The sequence below is a fragment of the Drosophila mojavensis genome, unplaced genomic scaffold (assembly GCF_018153725.1).
Source record: "Drosophila mojavensis isolate 15081-1352.22 unplaced genomic scaffold, ASM1815372v1 contig_80, whole genome shotgun sequence".
NCBI lineage: Eukaryota > Metazoa > Arthropoda > Insecta > Diptera > Drosophilidae > Drosophila > Drosophila mojavensis.
Genome location: NW_025318906.1, coordinates 15743201 through 15767883, shown reverse-complemented (window position 1 = coordinate 15767883; position 24683 = coordinate 15743201). Strand labels below are relative to the sequence as shown.

Below are 24683 nucleotides of genomic sequence, written 5' to 3'. Positions count from 1 at the left end.
TTCATTTCGTATTTATAGCTGAGTAAAACGAAGTGAGAGTGCTTACGGCAGCAGAGGCTGTTCCCATTGGTCAATTCAAGTTCGACTGCAACGAGCTCTACCTGAGGCCGAACTCAACGACTGAGCGCGACCTAGGCTTTGAGTGAAAGTCGCCCTATATAATGGGCAGCACCGGGAGCATTTCTTCAGTCGTCCAGACCTGGTGGGGGTCAATCGTACATTACAGTAAAGTGACGTGAAGTGAATTGAAGAGGAGTGTTATCAGGAAATACTTAGGAGAAATTCTGCGACAAAATACTTAGAGGAAATAGACTGAGAAGAAACTCTGCGACAAAATACTTAAACGAAATAGACTTAGAAGAAATTTCTCGAACAAACATTTAGAAGAAATTCTTAGAAGACATTCTTAGAAGAAACACTTAGAAAAAATTTTTAGAGGAAATACTTAGCAGAAATTCTTAGAGGAAACACTTAGAAGAAATAAATTATATTCTTAGTGGAAACACATAAAAGAAATATTGAGAGGAAATACTTAGAGGAGAAGAATATGGAGACCACATTTTGCGAATATTCAGAAGAAGCTTTAGTTCGGAAAATGATTGACGTAGGCACGTTTTAGAACAAATCGATTCTAATAAATAATTTTGATAAATAAATTTAAAATTACATTTTAATATATACTATATATTATGCCTTCTCATACCGTATTTTAGTCGATATTAATATGACATACTGCTCTCATCTGTTGCTATGGGAGAAGTTATAGTCAAGGTGCTTCCTAGTCAGGCACTCTCAACTGCTATAGCCTTCCTCAGTTGTTTATTTTCTTATTGCATTAACTTTTGACATTACCATGAAAGCTTGTTGCCTTAACAGCTTTTTATGTGTTATGCAGATTTTTATGTTCGGCATTAAACTGTTGACCACGAACTAAATGCATTTTGAAGTCTATAGCGGACTTTAAAGGCTTTAAAGCTACTTGAGTCGTCCGTTCGCGTAGAGCAATCGGAAGTGAACCGTGACTGTCGAATGACGAACTATTCATATTTTTATGACAAAGAAATGCCTGGGAGCTGTCAATGCAAAAGCCACGCACAGATTTCAATTATTGCGACGTCCTTTTCAACCAGTGAATCCCAGTGAAGTTGGCCCGAACCAGCATCCAGCTAGCCAGAACGTCAGTTACATTTTACGACCCACTGCGTGTAAGAGAAAGTGTCTTTCTATCTATGGGTGTGTGTGTGTGTGTGTGTGTTTAATGGCTGGAAATGTAATGACAGCATCGTCGCATATGAACTCCTTAGTGGTGCACGTCGTGTGAAGCTGAACAGCCAGCGGCTCCAGTTGATTGAGGATATAAACATGGCAGCGCTATTATTCTGTAACTTAAAGCTCAGCTTGTGGATACATATTGCAATTAGCTTGCAGAAACATGCACAATTTATATTAAATTCTTTATGTTTGCTTAAAGTCAAGGTTTTGCATTTGAAGCGAGCCGAAGGTCGTGTTTGGAAATACTCTGCCCCAAGAGGCAAGATGTCTACAGAAGCCAACTTCTTGACATACTCGAGATGTTATTTTTGACCTCTTGAATATGCTTTGGGTGCTATGCTTTAGTCTTATAAACTTTAAGGCGGTGCTTAAATATAATTAAATGCCAAAACTCTGTGGGAGCTGCCTTGAGAGAAGTTGCTGGTGCTGGCTTATTGAAACTGCTTTATCAGAGATCTTAGTGTTAAATATATATAGCTAACTTTCAATAATCTGGCTTAACAAAACGAAGACTCCTTCTACTTGTTCATCAAACTGCTTATCATAGTCATTGCTTTAGCTATTAAGTCAAGGCTCAATGGGAATTTCCAACTACAGCCAAAGGGATTTAGGAGTGACATTTAAATCAGCAACAGCTTAAGTCTAAGATGAGCACTCAATTTGAAGTATCAATGGGTATTTGTAACTAGAGCCGAGGCAGCTCGAATCAATTGAACCTTGATGGAAGAATAAGATGACAGCATAATCATTTGCAAAATTCCTGTCAATTATAAGGCCTAATCTTTGGTACACTTCAGAGCAACAGGGTATCTTTTAGTCATATATTACCTATTCAAAGCAATTTCAACTCAATTTACATTCTAATTTATGCAGAAATATTTCAATTGTCACCATTTTCTAGAGCTCAGGCGCTAAGTCTGCTTAGCCACAGATATGCAGAAAGCCAGTGAGCACTTTGTTGGCAAACGGGACTCGCCCGGATGATTCCCTCTATGCCCTCGACTTGTTGCCGTAGCTTATTAACTTTGGACAGCAGCTCGGTTCAACCACATCAAAAGTTTTCATACGAATTTTCCCAGGCTGAGGAATCATTTGAGAATGCTTGAAGGAAAAACTTTGACAGGCGTGCGCACTTTATAAAAGATTCATCAAATTTGACTCCTGCACGCCGCAATTTCAAGCAAATTTTAATTATGAAAATGAAAATTGATGTTTCACAAATTTATGACAGTGCAAGAGTAGTGATCTCTGTGGTCTTTACCAATAAAATAACAATTTTGTGCTATTTGTCTTAATTGCAAAATACAGAGAGAGGAAGAGAAAGAGAAAAGGACTCTTCTAGTTATAGATATGCATTACAAATAAGGCAATTTAATTATATATATGTATGTACATAGTATAAAAGGTAAATATGTATATATTTTTGCTTAAAGATTTGTTTATTCAACACACACATATATCAACATTTGTTTCCTTTGATATTTAATAGACAGATTATTCAATTTTGAATCCAACTGTAATTGCATTTAAATTTAATATTTCTTGATCTTTCTTCAGCTCTTTTGTTTACAAGCAGCAAATTAATTGTATACCCAGTGAATATAATTTATATGGGGTAAATTGATTTTGTTTAAATTTATGTTACAGCTAGAAAAGTAATATAAATAAAATATAAAATAATAATAATAAAAAAGTAATAATAATAATAATAAAATATAAATATATATAAGTAAAATATATAATATAATTATATATAAAATATAAAAATTTTATATAAAATATAACTAAATTTATATGCCTCTTATTTTAATATTTTTATCAGACATTTTGTTAAAAAAATATTAAATAAATATTAATTATTTATTAATTAGTTATTTTTTTCCTGTCACTGGTCAGGGTATTTTGCTAGTCGAGCACTTAAATACTTCTATCTATCTCTCTCTCCCTCTCTCTAAAATCAAAGTTACCTTGACTTCAATGACTTTAGGCCCAGATGCACAAACATTTACTCTCCCACACACAAACACACTGCACACACACACACACACACATATACAACAAAGCAAAGTGAAGCTTTCACGTCTTTTGTCAGTCAATGAAGAGTGAAATTCTGGGCGAACTTTTGCTCCCAAGGGAGCAGGAGTGGGGGTCAGCAGCTGGCAGGGGATTTTGTTAAATGCCAAATCTAATTGAAATATAAAGTCGTTTACATAATTGTAAATTGTAAGTGGAGGAGTCCAAAGTATTTAATAGGGCCCAGAAGCGTGCCATGATTTCGGGCTAATTAAATTATTGTTGGGCTTATCAAAGCAGCTGCAGCAATTCTTGTACCGTTTAAATGAGAACTTCTGATGGAACTTTTGATAAAATTGTGCGCGTTCTGTGAAAATGTCAGCTTTGGTCGCATTGTTTGCCTAGCTCGTAATTAATTTGTTAATACAATGGCCAGCAAGCAGTCTCAAGGCTGCCCAGACAGACACACACAGACACCAATACACACAGACGTTAGTTGAATTTTGTTTGTGCTTCACTTAGCTAATTGAAATTTAGAAACTGCACAGGAAATTTCATATCAAATTGCATAACTCAAGCATTATATGATTTAATTTCCATCATAATTTTCGTACAATAATTTTTTGTGCTTGACATTGGTCGTTGATATTTTTGTTGTTTTTTTTTTTTTCGGTTAGCTGCCAGCCATTAGGGCCAACAAACAAACCTGTTAGCCTATATCAATAAACAGCTTAAATCGCTCCACGCCAGACCACAAAAAGCTTCTGTAGTTTATGACAGCTCGAATGTTCGCTTATCTGGCGACCATCTGGATGCCACATATTTATGAACTCCCAACTAGAGTGCTGCCTGCCACACCTACACATGGACACACACTCACACACACACGCAGTTATCAACACATGCTTACATGAGCGAGTAGATTTGATAAATCAATGCAATTTATCAACAGTTCACTTAAAAACTGTCGCATTTTCAGTTCGGACGAAAAAGCAGAACACAAAAAAAAAAAAAAAAAAAAAAAAAAAAAAAAAAACGGCCACGTTTATCTTAACGCAAACAGTTCAACAAATAGCCAGTTCCAGTCCCGACTCCTGCTGCTATTTATAGTACATATGTGAGTGAGTGAAAGCAAATGCGAGTCTTATCTGTCAGCCATTCAGGGCTTAGTTTCAGTTAAGTCTTGTGTCTTTGCCATGATTTGCTATTTGTTCTTTCTCTTCTTTTTTTTTTTTTTTTTTTTGTGAGTCATTAGAGTTTTGTCGTAGAGCATCATAATTCTGGCATCACATTTGTAGCGCCAAGAGCTCCTTAAGGAGTGCTCATCTAAAGACTTGCTCTAAGCATGTTTCCTTCATACAATATATAAATCAGATTTTCAACAGGTTTAACAAAATTACTTTATCTGGCTCTATTTTGGATTTTGCTTCATCTGCTGACTAAAAATAAACTAAATATGCTATTTATTTATGTTTTATAATTCAAATAGAATTATTTAACTTTAAATAGATTTGTTTTTAAGGCTGTTTTTTCTTCATTCAGTATTTGTGTAGAAATTTGTTTAATCAGACCAGCGTATTCTGTATGCCCTGTACAAGTGTTTATAAATGGGGTATATTTTAATTGAACATGGCAGTAGTTAGGAACAATTTAAATTCAATTACAACTCTAAAGATACCCTCACTAAATCTATTTGTAAAATTAATTCCTACATTAAATGGACTACTATAGCTCTACTGAATGTTATGTAAGCTATATAGCGCTCTGAGTGAAGTCTCACTAAACAAAAGTTTCTTTGTCAGATATTAACAATATAAAAATGCTATATTTAAACTCAACTACATTATATCAATGCATAATCAACAAAGAGCATAAAAGCCTCAACCTGTCTAAAGGTAAATTGTTTTCTTTATTTTCCCCCGGGAAATGAAATAAACAAAGAGAATCATGCAAAATATTTGGTCATAAATAACGCGAGTCAACAGCATTTTACAGTCGTTATGCTTATTGTATATTGATGTGTATGTGTGCGTGTGTGTGCGTGTAAGTGTCTGTGTGGGTGTCTGAGGACATCATGAAATATGCGTGACTGTGGCAGACTTACTTCCGGCTATGTTATACGTTGCACATTCACAAGGTGCAAAGAGAGTATATTGGCTTTTTATTTATTGTGGATAAAGACTTGGCATATAATGATAAATTTGATTTGTAATTTGTAAATTCTGTGCAGATGAATTCCTGTTGATCATATATCCCTATATTAAATATAACCTAAATATGGATAAATATAGATTTTATTATTATATTTGCTGTTTCTGCTTCTGTAACATAAAGATGTATCTCCCAGTCAGGTTGACTCGTCGCACTTGTATGTTCTCCTTTGTTTTTCTTTCATTTTTCGTTTGCTTAGGCACAGACAGCGATTTGTTGCCGCACATTTGTTGTGCCGAACGTAATTGAAATTGTCGGACGCGAGTGAAAAGGCAACGTTCGGTAAATTACATAAATTTGTTGCCAATGAAAAATCAAATCAAATGTTATTTCAAGCAATAAACATAAATAAATCACAAGCCAAGACTAAAATCGACATATTCTGTTTTTATATCGCATATTAAGATTTTTATAGGACACAGACACGAGTATAAACAGATATTTTAAAATTTTTAGATCTCATAAAATTTGAAAGGAAACAAGGGGCTGAGAGCTAGCCGAATGTGAATGAGACTATCAAATACTCTGCCTGCCCCTTGGGGAATATAAGTACATATATATAAATATATAATATTAATATAGTACACATTAAGCCATCAGTTTACCAACCAATCAATTTCGATACGCAATACTCGATTTCGATAACTCCTCGATAACTGTTGATCGAATGCGATAACGTTTTGATAACTTTTTATCGAAATGAAGTAGAAAACATATTCATGATATATAAATGCTCTAAATGATATATAAATGCTATAAATGCATTGCTTAGATCTTCTAGCCAATTTATGGCAGAACCTAAATACTCTGACACCGCATGACAGATGCTGAATGATATGACACTCGGTGGATAGAACATCAATGAACCTTGTGGAAATATTGATCAGAATTTACTCGCTAAATAAAAGGCATAGCCTTATGAAACGTGTGATTAACTGGCTCAACTCTTCTAGTGAATGTAACAAAAACAATACTTGAATTAGGGCAGCTGCATGACAAAAGCTGAATGATACGAGACTCTGCATGACATATTATTGCTCACAATTAGTTATATTGAATAAAATATATATCATATTTTAGTTTAGTTAGTTCCACTCTATTATCGATTGGTTCGTTCATAAAAATTGACCTAAGAAACTATTTAGTTTTAATTCAACTGCAATGACAAACACTTCTCCATACGATTAATCGCTACTAATTATGACAAATTGATCAGTTAGGAGAAAAGCGGAAAAAATTAAATTAGCTTTTTTAAAAATCCAGTATTCCCGCTGCCCGCTGTTTTGGAAATTTTCCCGCAATTGGATTTTCAAAAAAAAAAGAGTTGACGTGAAAAAAGCTGATTTGGCAACACTGATTTTAATTCACACACATTAAGCAGCCGTTAAGAATATTAAACAAACGAAAAACAAAAACTCTGTAAAATTTTTCTCTCTATTCAGATGGTATTCAAGTTTTTGTTGTTGGCAACATTTTGGGGCTTAATCTGCGTATCGTATTCACCGCTCTAAAGTCATTTATGATTTTTTATAGCTTTATAGCTAATAATATAGCTACAATTTGTGCGAGGCATAACAGCAGTGTGTCTGTGTGTGTGTGTGTGTGTGTGTGTGTGTGTGTGTGTGTGTGGGTGTGGGTATGGGCGGGCAATAGCCATTATCTATATAATTTATATAATCGCTGTAACATTCATTTTCATTGCCTTGCCGAAAGTATGCCTGAAAATTGTCAAAAACTGCCGAAGTGCCGGAAATCGAGTATCCAAGAAAATTGCGTTGGCATTTAGTGGCCATTGCCTGCGGCAGCTGGCAGAGGCAAAATGAGAGCCGATGTCATTTCGCTAAGCTATTTGCCAACATCAAAAGTGTGTGGGCGTGGTCGTGGCCACGCGACTAACTACAGCCGCTCAATCAAGATGAGCAGCAGTTCGAAAATGTGGATAAAATTACGCCATGCCAATGTAGCCCCAAGCTACAAATAGAATTTTAATGCAACTTCCCCAGAAGTTTCATCAAGCCATGTACCATGGCTGCAACTAGTTTGATGCAATTAGCAGCTCAAAACTTTGCGAACAGCTAAAAGGAGAGCTGAACTTCTGAACTGTGTCTGCAGATCCCTGTATATCCTGTACCCACTGAATAGAGCAGAGGCAGTATAAGAAACCAATGTGGGTAGTAAATTAAATTATAGATTAACAAACAAAAGTAAAGTTGAATGAGTCTAGCATACCATAAAAATGCCTCGATTCCTGCCTGAACTGTAGTACATATTATATATTTAATTTAAATACAGTTAGGTTTATTGGCGCTTCAGCTAAGAATACAGACTAAGACAACTTATAATATATACTTAAGCATCGTTATCATTTTTTTAGAGGTGTAGATCTCATTTTCTTTGTGCTCTCATACATACAATTTATATTACAGTCAAGTCCCGATAATTGGAAATGGCAAGGGATCAGTTTTTAATTTGTTAAATTATTAATTAAAATAACATTAAACTAAATAAATAATATTATTTTAAAAATTATAAATATTTAAAATAATTAAAATAATCTTAAACTAAATAAATAATATTTATATATTTATTTTAATTATTTTTTTAATTATTAATAATTTTCTTTTAAATAATATTATTTATTTAGTTCAATGTTTTTTTACATTTATTTTCATTACTAATATTTTTTTTTTAATAATATTATTTTTATTTAATTTATTATTTTTTTTTTTAATTATTAATAATTTTAAATAATTAAAAAAAATAATAAAAAAATAATAAATTAAATAAAAATAATATTATTTAAAAAAAATATTAGTAATGAAAATAAATTAAAAAAACATTTAACTAAATAAATAATATTATTTAAAATAAAATTATTAATAATTAAAATAAATTCAAATAACATTAAACTTAATAAATAAGTGACTACAATCACAGTTCTCACTAAAGCTCGACAGCTTCCATTAGAAGTCTTTACCCCATTTAACCAATTTCAGCCATTTCCCATTTCGCTCTCTAAATATCCTGGAGCTTAATGCCTCGAGTGTTACTTGCCCTCCATTTAAATTAAGCTCTGAGTTTGCATTTCACTTCCCTTAATGAATTCAGCCACCTTAACACCAATTGCTGTGCGATTCCGCCGCAAAACTCTAATTGTGCACTTGAGGTCATATATTTACTTTTTTGCTGGGTCTCTTCGTGTTTGGGGCAACTTTATAAATTGCATGGAGCGCGCGTGGACGTGTGCCGGCGCATGTAAATGAAGAGTGTGGCAGTTGAGTAATGGTGGTGCAGCTATAAGCCAGGTCAACGAGAGCTTTTGTGGCGCGAAAACAATGAAGTCAGAAGCACATACATACATACATACATATGTGAGTTCGTCTTGAACAATGCCTGATAAAGATTTGTGATTGATGAAGTTCAGCTAAATGTCCAAGCATTGTCAATATTGAAGTTGAGCTGCTAAGGATCTGCCATATAAGTATATATATATATATATATATATATATATACATATATAGATGCCACATGGATGACTCTGTGAAATAACCAAGCGAATATTCAATCGATATTCAGTTATTCAGCTGCGGCCTGCATATGACACAAGGCGCCCGCTGTGCGAATACCCTCTAGACAACCTCTTCTGCCTGACTTAACTTTTCGGGATGCCTTTAAACGCTTGGCCATTTCACATTTTTACTAGAGCTCATTAATTCAAGCCGCTATCTGTAGCTGTAGCAAAAATTTGCATAATTCTAGCAGCTGCCTCAAAACACTGCATTTTCTGGGCATTGCCTTTGAAGAAGCCATAGAAGGAGGCGAAGCACCCCGAAGCAGCAGCAGCCGCCCCGCTTCATCAAGAGCAACAATTTCAATTGCCACACATAAATTCACCAAGTGTATGTGTGTGTGTGTGTGTGTGTTGCCGCCTCTGTCCCAGCAAACATCAGCAGATATACTTATATACTCCTATATACATATATCATTTTCATTTTGTAATTTGTCTCACATTGCTCCATCCTGCGGCCAGCTCTGGGTCCATCTGCGCACAATGGCCTCCAGTTAATTGGTTGGGTGTCGGCAATGCCATTGCTCGTATTAAATTACATGACAGCTTACATGAAGCAACTGCTGCTGCTGCTGCTGTTGGCCACGCCTCTAGCCAGACTCATTAAATGTGATAAAAAGCAAAAAATTTTGCCATTGGACTATCACTTATGAAAAATGCCCACAGATTCAATTTGCTTGACGCTATTTACTATTCCCCTCGCAGTTTCCAAATTGACTCTTGACTTTTGCACTTCAACATGAGTAATAGTTCTTTGGTTAGCCTTCGCACACGTGGCTAAAATTACATTGATCTACGTTTGTAGAGAAACCTTTTGCCTTTCACTAAAGTAAGTTAAATAGATATAGAGTATAATATAGAGTATATACAGTCGAGTCTCGATAATTTGTACCCCTTTAAATGGAAAATCGTGTTATCGATAATTCTCGATAATTTTGAATTTCTGTGTAAATCGAAAAAAATTTATCCCTTTGCCATTTCGAATTATCGGGACTCGACTGTATATGCAGTATAGAGTATTTTAAGTAATTCAAACGAAAACCAAGCGTACTTGGTATTTTCCCGTTATTGAAATGTGCTTCTCAATAAATACCCTACTATCCTGACAGTTTCATCACACTGTACTTAACATATTGTATGCATTTATTTCGAATATCAAATCTTAGGGTCCACCGATCATTTTATAAAATTTTATAGGACTAGTCTACTCTTTTGATATTTTAAATATGGAATAGCTGGACGAATATAAAACCAGTTTGAATACTTAATAAATCCAATTAACGCTATTAACTTTTTAATGTCTAAGTTGCCAAAGTTCACGAAAGTCAAACACTAAGGATCAACTGGGAATACATTCACATTCAACCATTTGGTAAAGGCCAGTTCTATAAAGCAAGTTCATAAATTTAAGGATAAATTGCCAAACCAATTAGGTTGATAAACATTTTTATTGATTATATCTGCCTAGTTAGGCAAAATCTTTAGCAGACTGAAACTAATTTCTAATAAGATTTGCCAGACATAAAAATAAACATGCATTACATATAAATAAATTTGCATATATATATAGAAATCTCACACATATGTGCATATATATAAATAGCAAAATGTAAATATATATTCAGACATATGAACAGCGCACAGGCATTTAAATGCGCACAGATACGCGGAGCTATCTAAATGGACGCGGCTGTAGATTTTTAGGAAGTAGATAAAGAACACTTTATAGTGCGCCGAAGTTGAACTTGGAGCTACTGCACTTACAGTCAGGCATTATAATAGACTAAATACAAGCACATATTCAGAAAACATGAAATAAAGAAATGAAAAAATAGATTTCTACTACTATACTATACCTAACTAAAATATATATAACTATATAACAATACTATACTAAGGATATCCTATATAACTAACTATAGTATATATAACTATATAACGATACTATACTGAAGATATCCTATATAACTAACTAAATATATGTGACTATTTAACGATACTATACTAAGGATATCCTTTACTACAACTATGCTCTTTTATAACACTGCCATAATATCTCCTCATTGACTTAAATTACTTCCATGCTTGTACCCCTTTCGAACCATTATCCAATAACTACAGAGTAACACTTAATTCGTAGCCAACTCAAAGAACCCTTTGCTCATTATGTCTGCCACAACAATCTAGAGGAACGCCAACTACAACAGCTACTATCAATTTGCAAAACTGTTTAGCTAGCTCTGAAATGGAATTAGACATGTAAAGATAAATTAATTTCAGCTAAGAGCAGCGACAGCCAAACACTAACCCGTCCCTCCCCCTCCCGCCCTTTCGGCCCACTCAAAGGTCGCTGCCATTTCATTAATTCTGGGCGCGTGCGCTTATCAAAACTGACTTGACGAAAGTATTAAAAACGTCTGCTTCAGCTCAGTTAATTAATGAGAATGTCGACATAATTCTGGCATGCGTCAAAACATACATAGAAGCAGGAAAAGCGGGAGCGGAAAATGCGCAAAACGCGCGCGTGCCAACTGCAATTTTGTAAATTTTGCAGAAAAACCAAACAATCCTTTCAATGAAATGCAAAATGCAAATTGCAAATTGCATTTGTAATGTTGCGGCTTCGCGTTTCACACAATCAAATATAATAACACTAATTGCCTTTTGGTTTTTGTGCTGCTGCAGCAGGGCCAAAAACCCCGTTGCATACTTATGGGCGCCATTCAAGTGAAATTTGGTTCAAGTGTTTGGCTAAATAATCCTGACCTTGGCTTAATGGCATAAAGTTGTTGAAAAGCATAAGCTTAATATAATACTAGGAGTAATGTACCTTGGAAGGCATTCAATTTTTAAATGATGAAGTTTTAATTATGTTAAAAAAATATACATAAATAAATGAACAGAAAAGTAATTAAATAAATAAATAACTAAAAAAAAATAAATAAATAAATAATTTGGGTTTTTTTAATTCACATTTGCATTTATTTATTTTATTTATATATTTATTTAAATATTTTTGTACTTATTTTCCCTTTAGACGTTGTAAAATATTCATTAATAAATAAACAAGTACAAAAATAAATAAATATCTAAAATAAAATAAAATAAAAATAAAAATAAAAATAAAAATAAAATAAAAACAAGTAAGAAAGCTCTAGTCGAGACTGCTCGACTACGAGATCCCCTGAACCCTTGGAGCAATAGATATTTCAATACTTTTTCGCGACTTTCAGCTTACACAAGAAACACGCACACACACACACACACGCACGTACGCACACACAGGCATACATACACACACACGCATACAGACACACATACACACACACACGCATACAGACACACATACACACACACACGCATACATACACAAACGCATACACACACACACATACACATACAAGCAACCACGCATAAACACGCATGGGCTGCAGTGTGCGCTTACTATGAGAACTTAATTGTTTAATAACTTTTTTTATGGACGTACGATCTTCATGAAACTTTTAGATTATGACAATAACATGAATATGCATGTAATTGCCAAAGCACAAGTCTCTAGTATTTGAAATACGCTTTTTACAAAAGTGAGGGTGAGGGGGTGAATTTAGAGGTGAGGGGTAAATTTTAACAAAAACCGAAATTGTATAAATTGCATATAATATACATTAAAAATTTGGAGACTCTAGCAATAAAGGTGTAGAAGATATAATTTTATAACTGGGTTTCGATAAGGTTTTTTATCGATAAAAAAAGATCGAGATGAGTTATCGATTTTTAATGATAAACTTGATATGCGCGCTGTAATTACGGACATTTTAAAAAAAATTTGAAGTCTCTAGCTCTTATATCTTCTGAAATCGACGCGTTCATACATACGGACAGACGGACAGACGGACAGACGGACAGACGGACAGACAGACGGACAGGGCCAAATCAACTCAGCTCGTCACCCTGATCAAGAATATATATACTTTGTGGGGTCTGCCACGCCTCCTTCTCCCTGTTACATACATTTCAACAAAACCATTATACCCTGATTTCCCATTGAAAATGGGTTCAGGGTATAATAAATAAATAAATAATTTGGGTTTTTTTAATTCACATTTGCATTTATTTACTTTATTTATATATTTATTTAAATATTTTTGTACTTATTTTCCCTTTAGACGTTGTAAAATATTCATTAATAAATAAACAAGTACAAAAATAAATAAATATCTAAAATAAAAATATAATTAATAATAAAAATATTATAAATATTAATGTATTTTTTAAATTTATAATTTATTTAAAAATTATTATTATTATTTATTTAATTATTTTGTACACTTTTTTCTTTAAACATTTTAAAATATTCATTAATAAAATAAAAAAAATATATAAAAAAAAAAAAAACAAGTACACACATAATGAAATAAATAAACAACTAAAATAAAAATATAATTATAATGAATTATTCATGTACTTAATTATTTAAAATTTTATGGGATTTATTTAATTATTTTTGTAGTTATTTTCTTTTTAGACATTGTAAAATAAATAAACAAAAACAACAAAAATTAAAAAACTAATATAAATAAACAAAAATTTCATATTTAAATAGCATTTATTTATTCAAATTTGTATGTATTCATATTTTGATATTTATTAAAATTTTTATTTATTTTATGAATTATTTATTTCAGTAAATTTGTATTTGTTTATTTTTTTATGATTATTTTACAATTTTTTACATAAAAGCATATAGATGCCTATACTCACATACCCTCACTTATATAAATACGCTCTACTTACTGCGCAGTTTATGCAGCAGTTGAGTTTGGGCTGCACTTGGGGCTTTACTATAGAAACATAATTGTTAGGTAACTTTTGTGCTAGTTGAAGTTTTTTAATCAAACTTTGGGAACGCAAGCGTGGTAGTTAAATGTGTGTATAATTGATATTTTAAATGAGATCATGAATACATATAGTTATGAATGAGTTAATATAGAATTAGGCTCTTTAAATTGCCAAAATATATTTCTTTAAATTCTTCTAGGCATTACGCAAATTGCTTATATTTAACTAAAAGTCGAATTCTATTATCTAGTAACTGGATTTGACTGAACCTCAAAAGGCGCCGAAACAATAGAGCAAATACAAATGGCCTATGGGACAAGCTCTCTCAGTGCAACAAAGATGAAGACGAAGACAAAAGCCACTCTCATAGTTCGGCATCATTACTTTGGTATTCTGTGGTGATTGGCTTTGTGTGTGTGCTCTGCCCCGCCCCGCCCCGCCCCGTTCCGCGCTGCCTCAACTATTTTCTGGTATCGACAGCTCCATCACATTTAGCAGTCAGGCTATAAACAAAACCAAAATATAAAGTCAAGCAAATGTCAGACTGCAGCTCCAAAGTGTTGAGTGGTTACAGAGAGGCAGAGAAAGGGAGATCGAGGGGAGAGAGATAGAGCTAGTGCAGCAGAGTCGTGAGTCGAGAGCAAACAAAACGCTTGGGCCATTCGCTTGACATGGCTCTGTTTAATATTAAGCATTCGACGCGTGTGCACAAAGCCTTAAATACTACACAAAGCCGCATGGAGACTCGCAAACAAACAAAAAACACACCACTCAATGAAGTGAAACGAAGACGAGGACTAGAAAATGCTTCAGCTAAGTAATACCCTGTATATATACAAAAATAATAAATATTTACTTTTTACTAATATTATAAATAACATAGCACGTAACATACTTCTATACGGTACACATAATTTAAGCTAGAGTATAAAACGACTAGCTAATACCCTGTTAAAACATGGAAATACTTGTTTACTTATGCAAATATGAGAGCTTGCACAGAAACTTAATAAGTCCAGACATGAAGATCCTAGATCCAAGAAGAATAATGTAAAGTGCTAATTTAGCTAATACCCTGTAAATATCACTAAAAAATTAAATAGTTAATGATCTTTTTCTCTGTTACCTACTAATTTTCTGACAATTTTCTTCAATTTACTTAAAGTTAACTAGAATATTCTGTCCTGCTTTCTCCTTCGCTCTCTTATTGAAATTTAGTAATTAGTAATCCTATTTAGATATTAAATTCCCTCAAAGCCTACATATAACTATACTACTCTGCATACTTGCTCTGCTTACAGGGTATTGTAAACACCACTCAACACGCTTGATTTGTGCTTCGTGCCAGCAATACTTGTCGAAAAGTTTTGCCGACGCGTCGCAACGCTTGCTTTTCACTTCAAATTCCATTTGGACTCGAACTTTGTTGCTTTTAATCGCACGTTGGAGTCAGAAATTGGTGTCTGCATTTAATTAGTTGAACTTTGTCTCACTGAGGGAGATTGGTATAACTTTTTGTCCAAACTAATCACATAGTAAGCCTCTTTAAATTCGACCTTTATTCTGTGAAAGGTAATTAACTTTGTACAGTTTCTTGCGACGAGGACGAGGACTGAATAAAGGGAAGTTGCATTGCAATTCGAGGCTATATACCCACTTGTGCACATATACAGGGTAGATATAAGTCTATGTGACATACTCGTCTACCAATCGATGCACTTGCCATAAATCAGTTTTAGGCTATATTTATTTGTGAAAAATACTTATGTGGGATACTATATCTATCTCTTTCTCCCACTCTCTCTCTCTCTCTTATATTACCATCTATCACTCTGCCTTTCCTTCAATCAGAAATTTCACTTTCTCTCTCGTGTTACACTTTCTTATCTCTGATTATGTCACTAAATATATCTCACTCTCCCTGCCATGCATTCTCTCTCTCTCTCTCTCTCTCTCTGCTTATCTTCTTGCCTGTCTCTCTCTCTCTCTCTTCATCTTTCCCGCTCTTACTGTATTTCTCGCTCTTATTCTTCACTCTCATTCTCCCTACCATACTTTATCTTTCTCCTCTCGAAATCTCTTATTTTCTTTCTCTCTCTCTCTCTCTCTCTATCACTCTTTCGATCTCATTTATTCTTACTCTCTCCATCTACAACTCCGCCTCTCTTTCTCCCATCTCTCTCCTAATTAGGTGCAATTGTATGATGCTCAACTTTTAGCGGCTACTGTGCAGCTGTAGCTTACATCAGAGTCCCAGTCACATGCAGCGGATAAAAAGAAAAAAAAAACCTAACGAATGCGCATTATAAAAATTAATGGGTCATAGAAATTAAATGACAGCTATTCGTTAGCATTAGCTGCGAAATTAGCTCAGTAGCCAGGCGGGCTGATGATAGTTAAAGGTCTCCATCTGTCCGTCCGTCCGTTAGTCTGCAATTACAATGAGAATAGAATATGAAGGAAGCTCAAATGGAATTCAGAACATATTGACATCGATATCCATACTACGCGTGTGGGTGGGTTAATGAGCCAACAAAGTTTACCCATAATCTAGTGGAAGACACAAACTCGAAATGAGCAAATCAAAGAAAAGAAAAACGAAAACATTTCATTACCAGGCAATTAATCAAGTATTCAGTCTGCTTATCTTAACTTGAACGAGTTTCAGCTTGTTTACATACGTAAAAAGAAAGTAATTGTGATTGAGTTCAATTGCAAATGGAATTGCTTACGAAAAGACATCGATTCTAATTACTAAAACTTATGACTTTTTGTAATTACAAACGACATCTTCTAGGGGACTTTCATTAGAATTGATGAAGTTATCCATTCAGATTTTGATGTAATCCTTTGCAAAATATTTAATTATATTATATCAAAACTTTTTTATTTTCAACAAAAATTATGCAAAATAAAATTTTTTTAGATCTAAGCAAAATATTAGATATAGAATAAATAGAATTATTTTTCGATAGCCGGAATTTTCTACAAAACTGTATTTTGTATATGATGTATTATAACTTACATATATATGTATATTTGTTTATGTTATATTATTATAAACAATCTTTGTAAAGTAAGCCTTTAAAAAGAAATTTGATAATCATTTTTATCGGTTTTATACTAATATAAACAAGCTATCGATAATTAAAAATCAAACTTGTTCCACGCGTGCTACAGTTTTATTTGCATATACAATTTTAAGTAGTAAAAATTTAAGTAGCTGCCTTAGTTTCACACATTAGAACAGCAAGACAGACGCAGCGGATGATTCAGTTTTTGTTATTGCTCATATTAAAATATATTGGCTTATATAGGGTGCATAAGGCTTGCGCCAGTGTATGACATATCCCTAAACAATATATAAATACGTTGCTTATCCATTGTCAATTTAAAAGTTGAAATATGTTTGTAAAAGAATACTAAATTAATCATTATTTAAAAGTTTCTTAACTATCATAGGCAAGAAAAATAGCTTTATAAATAGAAATTTAAAATGAGTATAAAGAAATATTTTCCTCGTAATAAAAATACCAAAAATATTATTATAAAATTATATAATATCTATTCTAACTCTGATCCACAGCAATTTATATACATATATAGTATAAGTATATACAATACTTAGTACAGGGTATCTCTCTAATTGCCCTATTCAAATGACTCTATAGATTTCTGTTTTTGATCTTGTGCCAGTGCCGAATGAGCAAGAGATGTGTCCAAAAATTCGATACGACGCCAACGGCACGAGCAGCGTCCCATCGAGACAGACAATGGACAATAGTACATAGAGATGGAGCTGAGATGATTCAGGTGAGCGATTTTTACGATTTAGCTACATTGTTTATTTGTACTGGCCGCTATGTGTTTAGCGCTGTCGCGTCGGCAAATTATAAACAACAAATTTTCGAAGCTGATTTATATATTTAGATGGGGCAGCAGCAGCATCAGCAGCAGCCGTGGCATTTGGATCAACGGGCGAATAGAGACCCGGCATTCGAATGGCCCGTAGCATTTAGCATGCACATGGATCCACAATTAAGCAGACGCCATAAACATTTCCATTAGCTGTGCCCATGTCCCATGTCCAATGTCCTGGTACTTGGACGCTAATAGTTTTTTGGCCCCGGACACGTTTTGGCCATGCGCCGCAGCCAAGGGCTAAACAAATGCCAGCTGCAACTGCAATTGCTGCTGTTGCACTTTACGAAGCGCCCGGGGTCAAGTGGGCCATGCCAAGTGGCCAATGTGGTGCGAAGTTCAAGTGCAGAGCCAACAACAACAGCCAAACGAACCTCAGATCCTGCCAAGCGCTACCATTAAACCTTAAAGTTCAAAAGTTTTGGCACACCTCTTCCCAAAGGCAGCCGGATAAACTGAGCTGAATTGAAAATGGGTAAACAGACTCGAATGGTTTTATTTTTGGTTTATGTGCTCCACTCATAAATCATTACAGTCGCTCCCGATGCGATGCGATGCGATGCGTTATGGGAGACTGTGGTCTTCATTTTTAGACCACGGCTTCGCTTGAGAGACTTTTCACATAAATATTTAAGCTGAAAGTTTGCCAAGCAAAATCCAACAGCGAAAAAAATTGCATTGCATTTGAATATTGTCGGTTATAATATAATGCAAATTAAAATAAATAATTAATTATAACAATTTTTTTTATTAACTAACTTATTTTTTATATTTAAATTTATTATTCATTTCGGTAAAATTAATTATTATTAAATTAAAATTTTAATTTTCAAAACGTATTAAAAATTCATAGTTTTATTTTATTATTAATTATATTTATTTTTCTCGTTTTTACTTTTTTATGAAGCAGAAAATTTTTTAATTGTAAAAATATTATAAACTACTACTAGAAAATAAAATCAACTCTTTCAGCACTTTTAAAAAAGAAAAATTATAAAAAAGAAATCTCATTTTAATAAAGTTCGTTGCATGATTAAGTCACTTCAACTGCATGGATAGTATACATACATATGTGTAAATTATCAAAGTTTCAGCTTTTACGAAAAGTAAATCAATCATATAATATTATTTCATACCTTCACATTAAAACGTCTATCAATTTTCGCGCATCTGCGGGCTGTCAGTTGCCTGAAACCGTCGAACTATCATGAATAATTAGCGGTTTTCACCGTGTCATTTATTGAATTTCGTTTGGAGCACTTTGAACGACACAGCTGAACATACACAGAGATGTGCCTCAATTTTGGATTGTTATATATTGTGCTTACATTTACGTTTTGTTTCTTAGTGTTTCCTTTGGTTTTATGGGTGATTTGGGATATTGATACACCGAAACGCGTCTGCACTTTCTCGAATTCAAGCGGAACGGTAAATTGGCGAATGGCATATGCTCAATTTTGGTTTTTGTTGTTTAAATTTAGACTTTTTATCACTTCAACGTTTCGCACAGACAACGCAGCCGGAAGTTGACTTCAACGGTTGAATTTCCCGCTATGCGAAAGATTGTCGCTTCCGCCTACTTGGCAGCTGCTGAACTATTCACGGCAAGCGAACGCAGACGACTTGTTGGCGCGCTCAAACTCGTCGACATTTTGACTGTGGATGTGGCCGTGGCGGTCGCTGTGGCCGACAATAAGCATTCGGCACACAGTTAAACCAAAGATTGGCAGTAGGCGGTGCTGCGTTGGGCAAACAGTTATGTTTCTGCCAAATGCCGGCTTTTGAAAGCGCCTGCGCAAGTATTTATTACATATTTAAGTTAACTATATTATATTTAATGCCCAAAGTGTTGAGATTCTCTCTGCCTATTGCTTATTTTTCACTTTCGTTTACAGTTATATTTGTGATGGCAAAAATTTTAAATTTGCAAGCAAATAAATTCAAAGCGACACTGTTAGGCTCAGATGGTACTGTTTATTTTAAATTTAATAAAAAGTGGCGCCTGCCCATACCATTATTTCTTGATAAATACAGTTTTATTTATGTACCTCACATTTCATTTTTAAAGCACTCATTATTATCCTCTTGAAATTCTTTTTGTAATATTTATTTTATTCAAAGCAAAATAAACTTTAATATTTATTTATCATCAAAAATTATAAATTCTGTTAACATAAATATTCAAAAGTAACAGTGTTGAATAATATGAAAAACATCGTGAAACCACATCGATTCATACGTATGACTTATCGATAACAGCAAACTTTTATTATTCCTCTTTTCTTTGATGTCTTGCGAACGACATCGTTTTGCTGTAATAAATGTAAGTTTTTATGAAATACAACGTATATTGTTGCATTAAGCAAGTTGAGGATTATCAAGCCGATGGATTGTAAAGTATTGCAATTCGCGTTCATTAAATTATATTTGTAATTGTGTGCAAAAAGTGACTGTCAATGTTTGGCAAACGCCATGTTGGCCGCTCAAACCTAACCTCAACCGCTCTATGACACCTAAGTCAATGGCAGTTAAAAATTGTACTAATATTAATTTGTGTTTTTTGTTTGTTTGTTGCAGAACACGGCATAAGCAGAATTAAACAACATGTCACGTTTCTTTGCCAACGGCTCCGACTCGGAATCTGAATCCAGCGAAGAGGAAGTTCAAGCATCCAACTTCAATAAAGCGGCCAATTTCGTAAGTAGAATCAATATTTAATATAGAATATTTGAATAACAAATATATTCTCTGCTGCAGCAATTTAGCGATGACGAGGAAGAAGTTAAGCGTGTCGTGCGCTCCACCAAGGAAAAACGCTATGAGAACCTAACAAGCATCATTAAAACGATACGCAACCACAAGAAAATTAAGGATATTCCCAATACGCTGAGCAGTTTTGAGGATTTAACGCGAGCCTACACGAAGGCCCTGCCCGTCATCTCTAAGGAGGAGAATGGCATTACGCCCCGCTTCTATATTCGTTGCCTGGCCGAGCTCGAAGATTTCATCAATGAGGTGTGGGAGGATCGGGAAGGACGCAAGAATCTCTCGAAAAACAATGCCAAATCGTTGGGCACATTGCGCCAAAAGGTGCGAAAGTATATCAAAGATTTTGAGGAGGACCTGGCACGTTTCCGTGAAGCGCCCGATCAAGAGAGTGACGTTGAGGAGGGTGAGGGTGAACCGCATGACAGCGACGGCGACCGTGCTGGCGCTGACAGCGACGATGGCGTTGGCGCCGGAACCGGCAAACTAGCTGAATTGCCGAAGGCTGCTAAATCGGCGCCAACTAAAGCGGTTGCTGATGAGGACGATTCGGATGATTCGATCGATTGGGATTCCGATACCGAGTCGGAGACCGAATCGTCAGAGGATGAGAATCTGTACCAGAATATGCGTGAGCGTTTCCTTAAGCGTACCACCGAGAAGGAGGACAAGGATGATGACAAACGCAAGGACAAGCGCAAGGAGCAGAAGCACAAGGTGCGCAAGCGTGCCGAAGACGACGAGGATGGTGAGTGGGAGACGGTCGTCAAGGGAAATGTCGTTGAGAAGCCCAAGATGTTCGAAAAGGATGCTGAAATCGACATTCCTCTCGTGCTGGCCAAGCTGATTGAGATAATGTCGGCGCGCGGCAAGAAGCGCACCGATCGCCGTTTGCAAATCGATTTGCTGTTTGAGCTGCGAGACATCGCGGAGCAGCATGCTCTGGGCACGCCAATTAGTGTGAAGATTCATTTCAACATCATTTCGGCCATCTTCGACTACAATCAAAAGATTTCGGAGCCCATGAAGCTGGAGCACTGGGCCCTGCTGCTCGAGGTGATGCAGAGCATGATGAAGCTGCTGCTCGCAAATCCGGACATCATCATGAACGAGAGCGTGGCCGAGGAGCACGAGGAATATGTAACAGCGCCGTTTTATATACGCGGTTGCCCTTTGGCTGCCGTGGAGCGTCTCGATGATGAGTTCACCAAGCTGCTGAAGGAGTGCGATCCGCACTCGAACGACTACGTGTCCCGGCTTAAAGACGAGATCAATGTGGTAAAGACCATTGAACTGGTCGTTCAATACTTTGAGCGTTGTGGCAACAACAACGAACGTTGCCGCATCTATCTGCGCAAGATCGAACATCTTTACTACAAGTTCGATCCCGAGGTGCTCAAGCGTAAACGAGGCGAGCTACCGGCAGCAGGCACCGCACCGTCATCCGTTGAAGTGATGGACAAACTGTGCAAGTTCATCTATGCCAAGGACGACACAGATCGCATAAGGACGCGTGCGATATTGGCGCACATCTATCATCATGCGATGCACGATAATTGGTTCCAGGCGCGTGATTTGGTTTTGATGTCGCACTTGCAGGACAACATCGACGCTGCAGATCCTTCGACGCGCATCTTGTACAATCGCATGATGGCCAATCTGGGCCTGTGCGCCTTCCGTCAGGAGAACATCAAGGATGCGCATCATTGCCTGGTCGATCTGATGGTCACCGGCAAGCCTAAGGAATTGCTCGCCCAGGGACTGTTGCCTCAGCGACAGCATGAACGTTCCGCCGAGCAGGAGAAGATCGAAAAACAGCGCCAGATGCCATTCCATATGCACATCAATCTCGAGCTGCTCGAGTGCGTCTATCTTGTCTCGGCCATGCTCCTTGAGATACCTTACATTGCTGCCCACGAGTTTGATGCACGTCGTCGCATGATCAGCAAAACGTTTTACCAACAATTGCGCTCCTCGGAACGCCAATCCCTGGTGGGTCCACCGGAATCGATGCGTGAACATGTCGTCGCCGCCGCCAAGGCCATGCGCTGTGGCAACTGGCAGGCCTGTGCCAACTTCATTGTGAACAAGAAAATGAATACCAAGGTCTGGGATCTGTTCTATGAGTCAGAGCGTGTCCGTGAAATGCTTGTCAAGTTCATCAAGGAAGAGTCGCTACGCACTTATCTGTTCACATACTCCAATGTGTACACCTCAATTAGCATACCTTCACTGGCGCAAATGTATGAACTGCCCCTGCCGAAGGTGCATTCGATCATCAGCAAGATGATCATCAACGAGGAGCTGATGGCCAGCTTGGACGATCCCAGCGAGACGGTGGTGATGCATCGTTCGGAGCCATCGCGCCTACAAGCGCTGGCCATGCAGTTCGTTGATAAGGTTACCAATCTGGTCGATGTGAACGAGAAGGTGTTCGACATGAAGCAGGGCAACTTCTTCCAGCGTGGCAATATGGGTAATCGCGATCGTGGCTACAATCGCAACCAGAACAACCAAGGCGGCAATTGGGGCGGCCAGCGTCGCGACAATCGCAATCAGCGCAACCGGAACCAGCGTGGACACCACAAACAACAACAGCAGCAACAGCAACAACAAGTGCAGACCATCGAAGAGGAGTAGACACACCAAGTAGAAAAGGAAGCCTTTAAACAAATCCATGGATCATATACTGATACTAGGGAAATGGAACTGTGCTGACTGTGGTCGGACCTCCGATTTGGTTGAAACGCCAAATCGGAGGTCTACGTTTAACTTAGCATCAAACCAATTCATTGTATCCATTTTGTCCTTATCAATTATACTGTACTGTGAATTTGTTATAACGCTCATTATGCCTAAAACCTAATTGATAAATGCATTTTGTATGAACTAAAATCTAAAGTGCGCAAGTCTTTGATTCAAATAAACTAAACAAAACGGAAGGAAAAAAAGAACAAAAATCAAGCCATTTTATATTTAATAAAATCAGAGAAGACTTTGCCTTGTACATTTTTCTGTTAATTAAATTTGAATAAGCGCGCTAACTGAACTCTTTACTTGTTATCATTCAACTTGAGCTTTCGGCGGTCAGCGTACCATGCGCTATCAATGGTAGAATATCGCTTTCATATACAGAAATATGTATATCGATATGTAATCGGCAAGGTTTCTGCAGTGGACGCACATTTTATTGGAACTATTATTTAACAAGTGAAAATTATCAATTAAAACTTGAATACACTACAGCATGAACAGCATAGGCGACGATTGCAATGAGTTAAAAAAGCAGTACGATGCCTGTTTCAATAACTGGTTTTCCGAACGATTTTTAAAAGGCGAAACCGATGATTCCGTATGTGCACCAATTTTCAAGGTTTATCAGGAGTGCGTGAAGGTGAGTGTTGAATGAAAAAATACCCCTTGTGGGCAGGCACATGCAGATAACATCATACCACCCACTTATGCAGCGAGCCATGCGAGAGCAGAAAATTGAATTACGTGAAATCGAATCGGATTACACCACGGCCAGTGAATTCGACAACAACAACAGTGCGACCGGCAGTAGCGGCAAGCCGCAGGGGAGCCAAAATAAAAGTTGACCTCTGTCGCTTGATTTACAGCCCCATCATGCTGAGACGGCCAATACGGATAAGGAATGTAATGCAATAAGTAGCCAGTCGACGCCTCACGGACGTAGAGATGCATTTACTGGGAAGCATAAACGCAGTTCCACAGTCTAAAAGTATATAAAGATGCTCGTAGCAATAATTGTGCTTAAAATTGATGCATGATATAAATTAATCGTTAAAATTATGTTAAGTTTAAACCATGCTAGATTTATTAAGTGGCCATTACGGTTAAAGTTTGTAAATATATATTGTATGTATGTCTTTATAAAACGTTTTTATCAATAAATAATTGTATCATATTCAATAATTTACACTTCCCGATATTAATGCTGTGACGTCAGACATGTAGCTATCGCTAAAACCGAGAGTAACGGGATTTATTTACGTAACCTAAAGAATCATTAATAGTAGAACCTTATTATTATTCTTAACCATGTCAACACAGTTACATCAACACATATTGG

General features: G+C 36.0%; 3 protein-coding genes across 7 annotated transcripts in view; 2 read left to right on the top strand and 1 right to left on the bottom strand.

Moving 5' to 3' along the window:
* LOC6580120 (neuropeptide CCHamide-1 receptor) overlaps positions 1–19734 on the bottom strand; it is a 31255-nt gene extending 11521 nt beyond the window's left edge. For 2 of the 5 annotated variants that reach the window (XR_006357886.1, XM_044011104.1), the window contains exon 1: positions 18961–19734. The gene's annotated coding sequence lies outside the window, so the exon portion shown is untranslated. The remainder of the gene's footprint in view (positions 1–18960) is intronic. The other 3 variants (XM_015164102.3, XM_044011106.1, XM_032729651.2) reach the window with 2 other exon arrangements.
* Positions 19735–20039: 305 nt separating this feature from the next.
* On the top strand, positions 20040–23491 carry LOC6580119 (eukaryotic translation initiation factor 3 subunit C). The gene is made up of 3 exons (XM_002005951.4): positions 20040–20147; positions 20402–20521; positions 20582–23491. Exons 2-3 carry the CDS (start codon positions 20429–20431, stop codon positions 23228–23230), a joined length of 2742 nt encoding a protein of 913 aa, XP_002005987.1. The 5' UTR covers positions 20040–20147; positions 20402–20428; the 3' UTR covers positions 23231–23491.
* Positions 23492–23730: 239 nt separating this feature from the next.
* LOC6580118 (TP53-regulated inhibitor of apoptosis 1) lies at positions 23731–24526 on the top strand. The gene is made up of 2 exons (XM_002005950.4): positions 23731–23984; positions 24058–24526. The coding sequence occupies exons 1-2, from the start codon at positions 23838–23840 to the stop codon at positions 24187–24189; spliced, it is 279 nt and encodes a 92-aa protein (XP_002005986.1). The 5' UTR covers positions 23731–23837; the 3' UTR covers positions 24190–24526.
* The last annotated feature ends 157 nt before the right edge of the window (positions 24527–24683 follow it).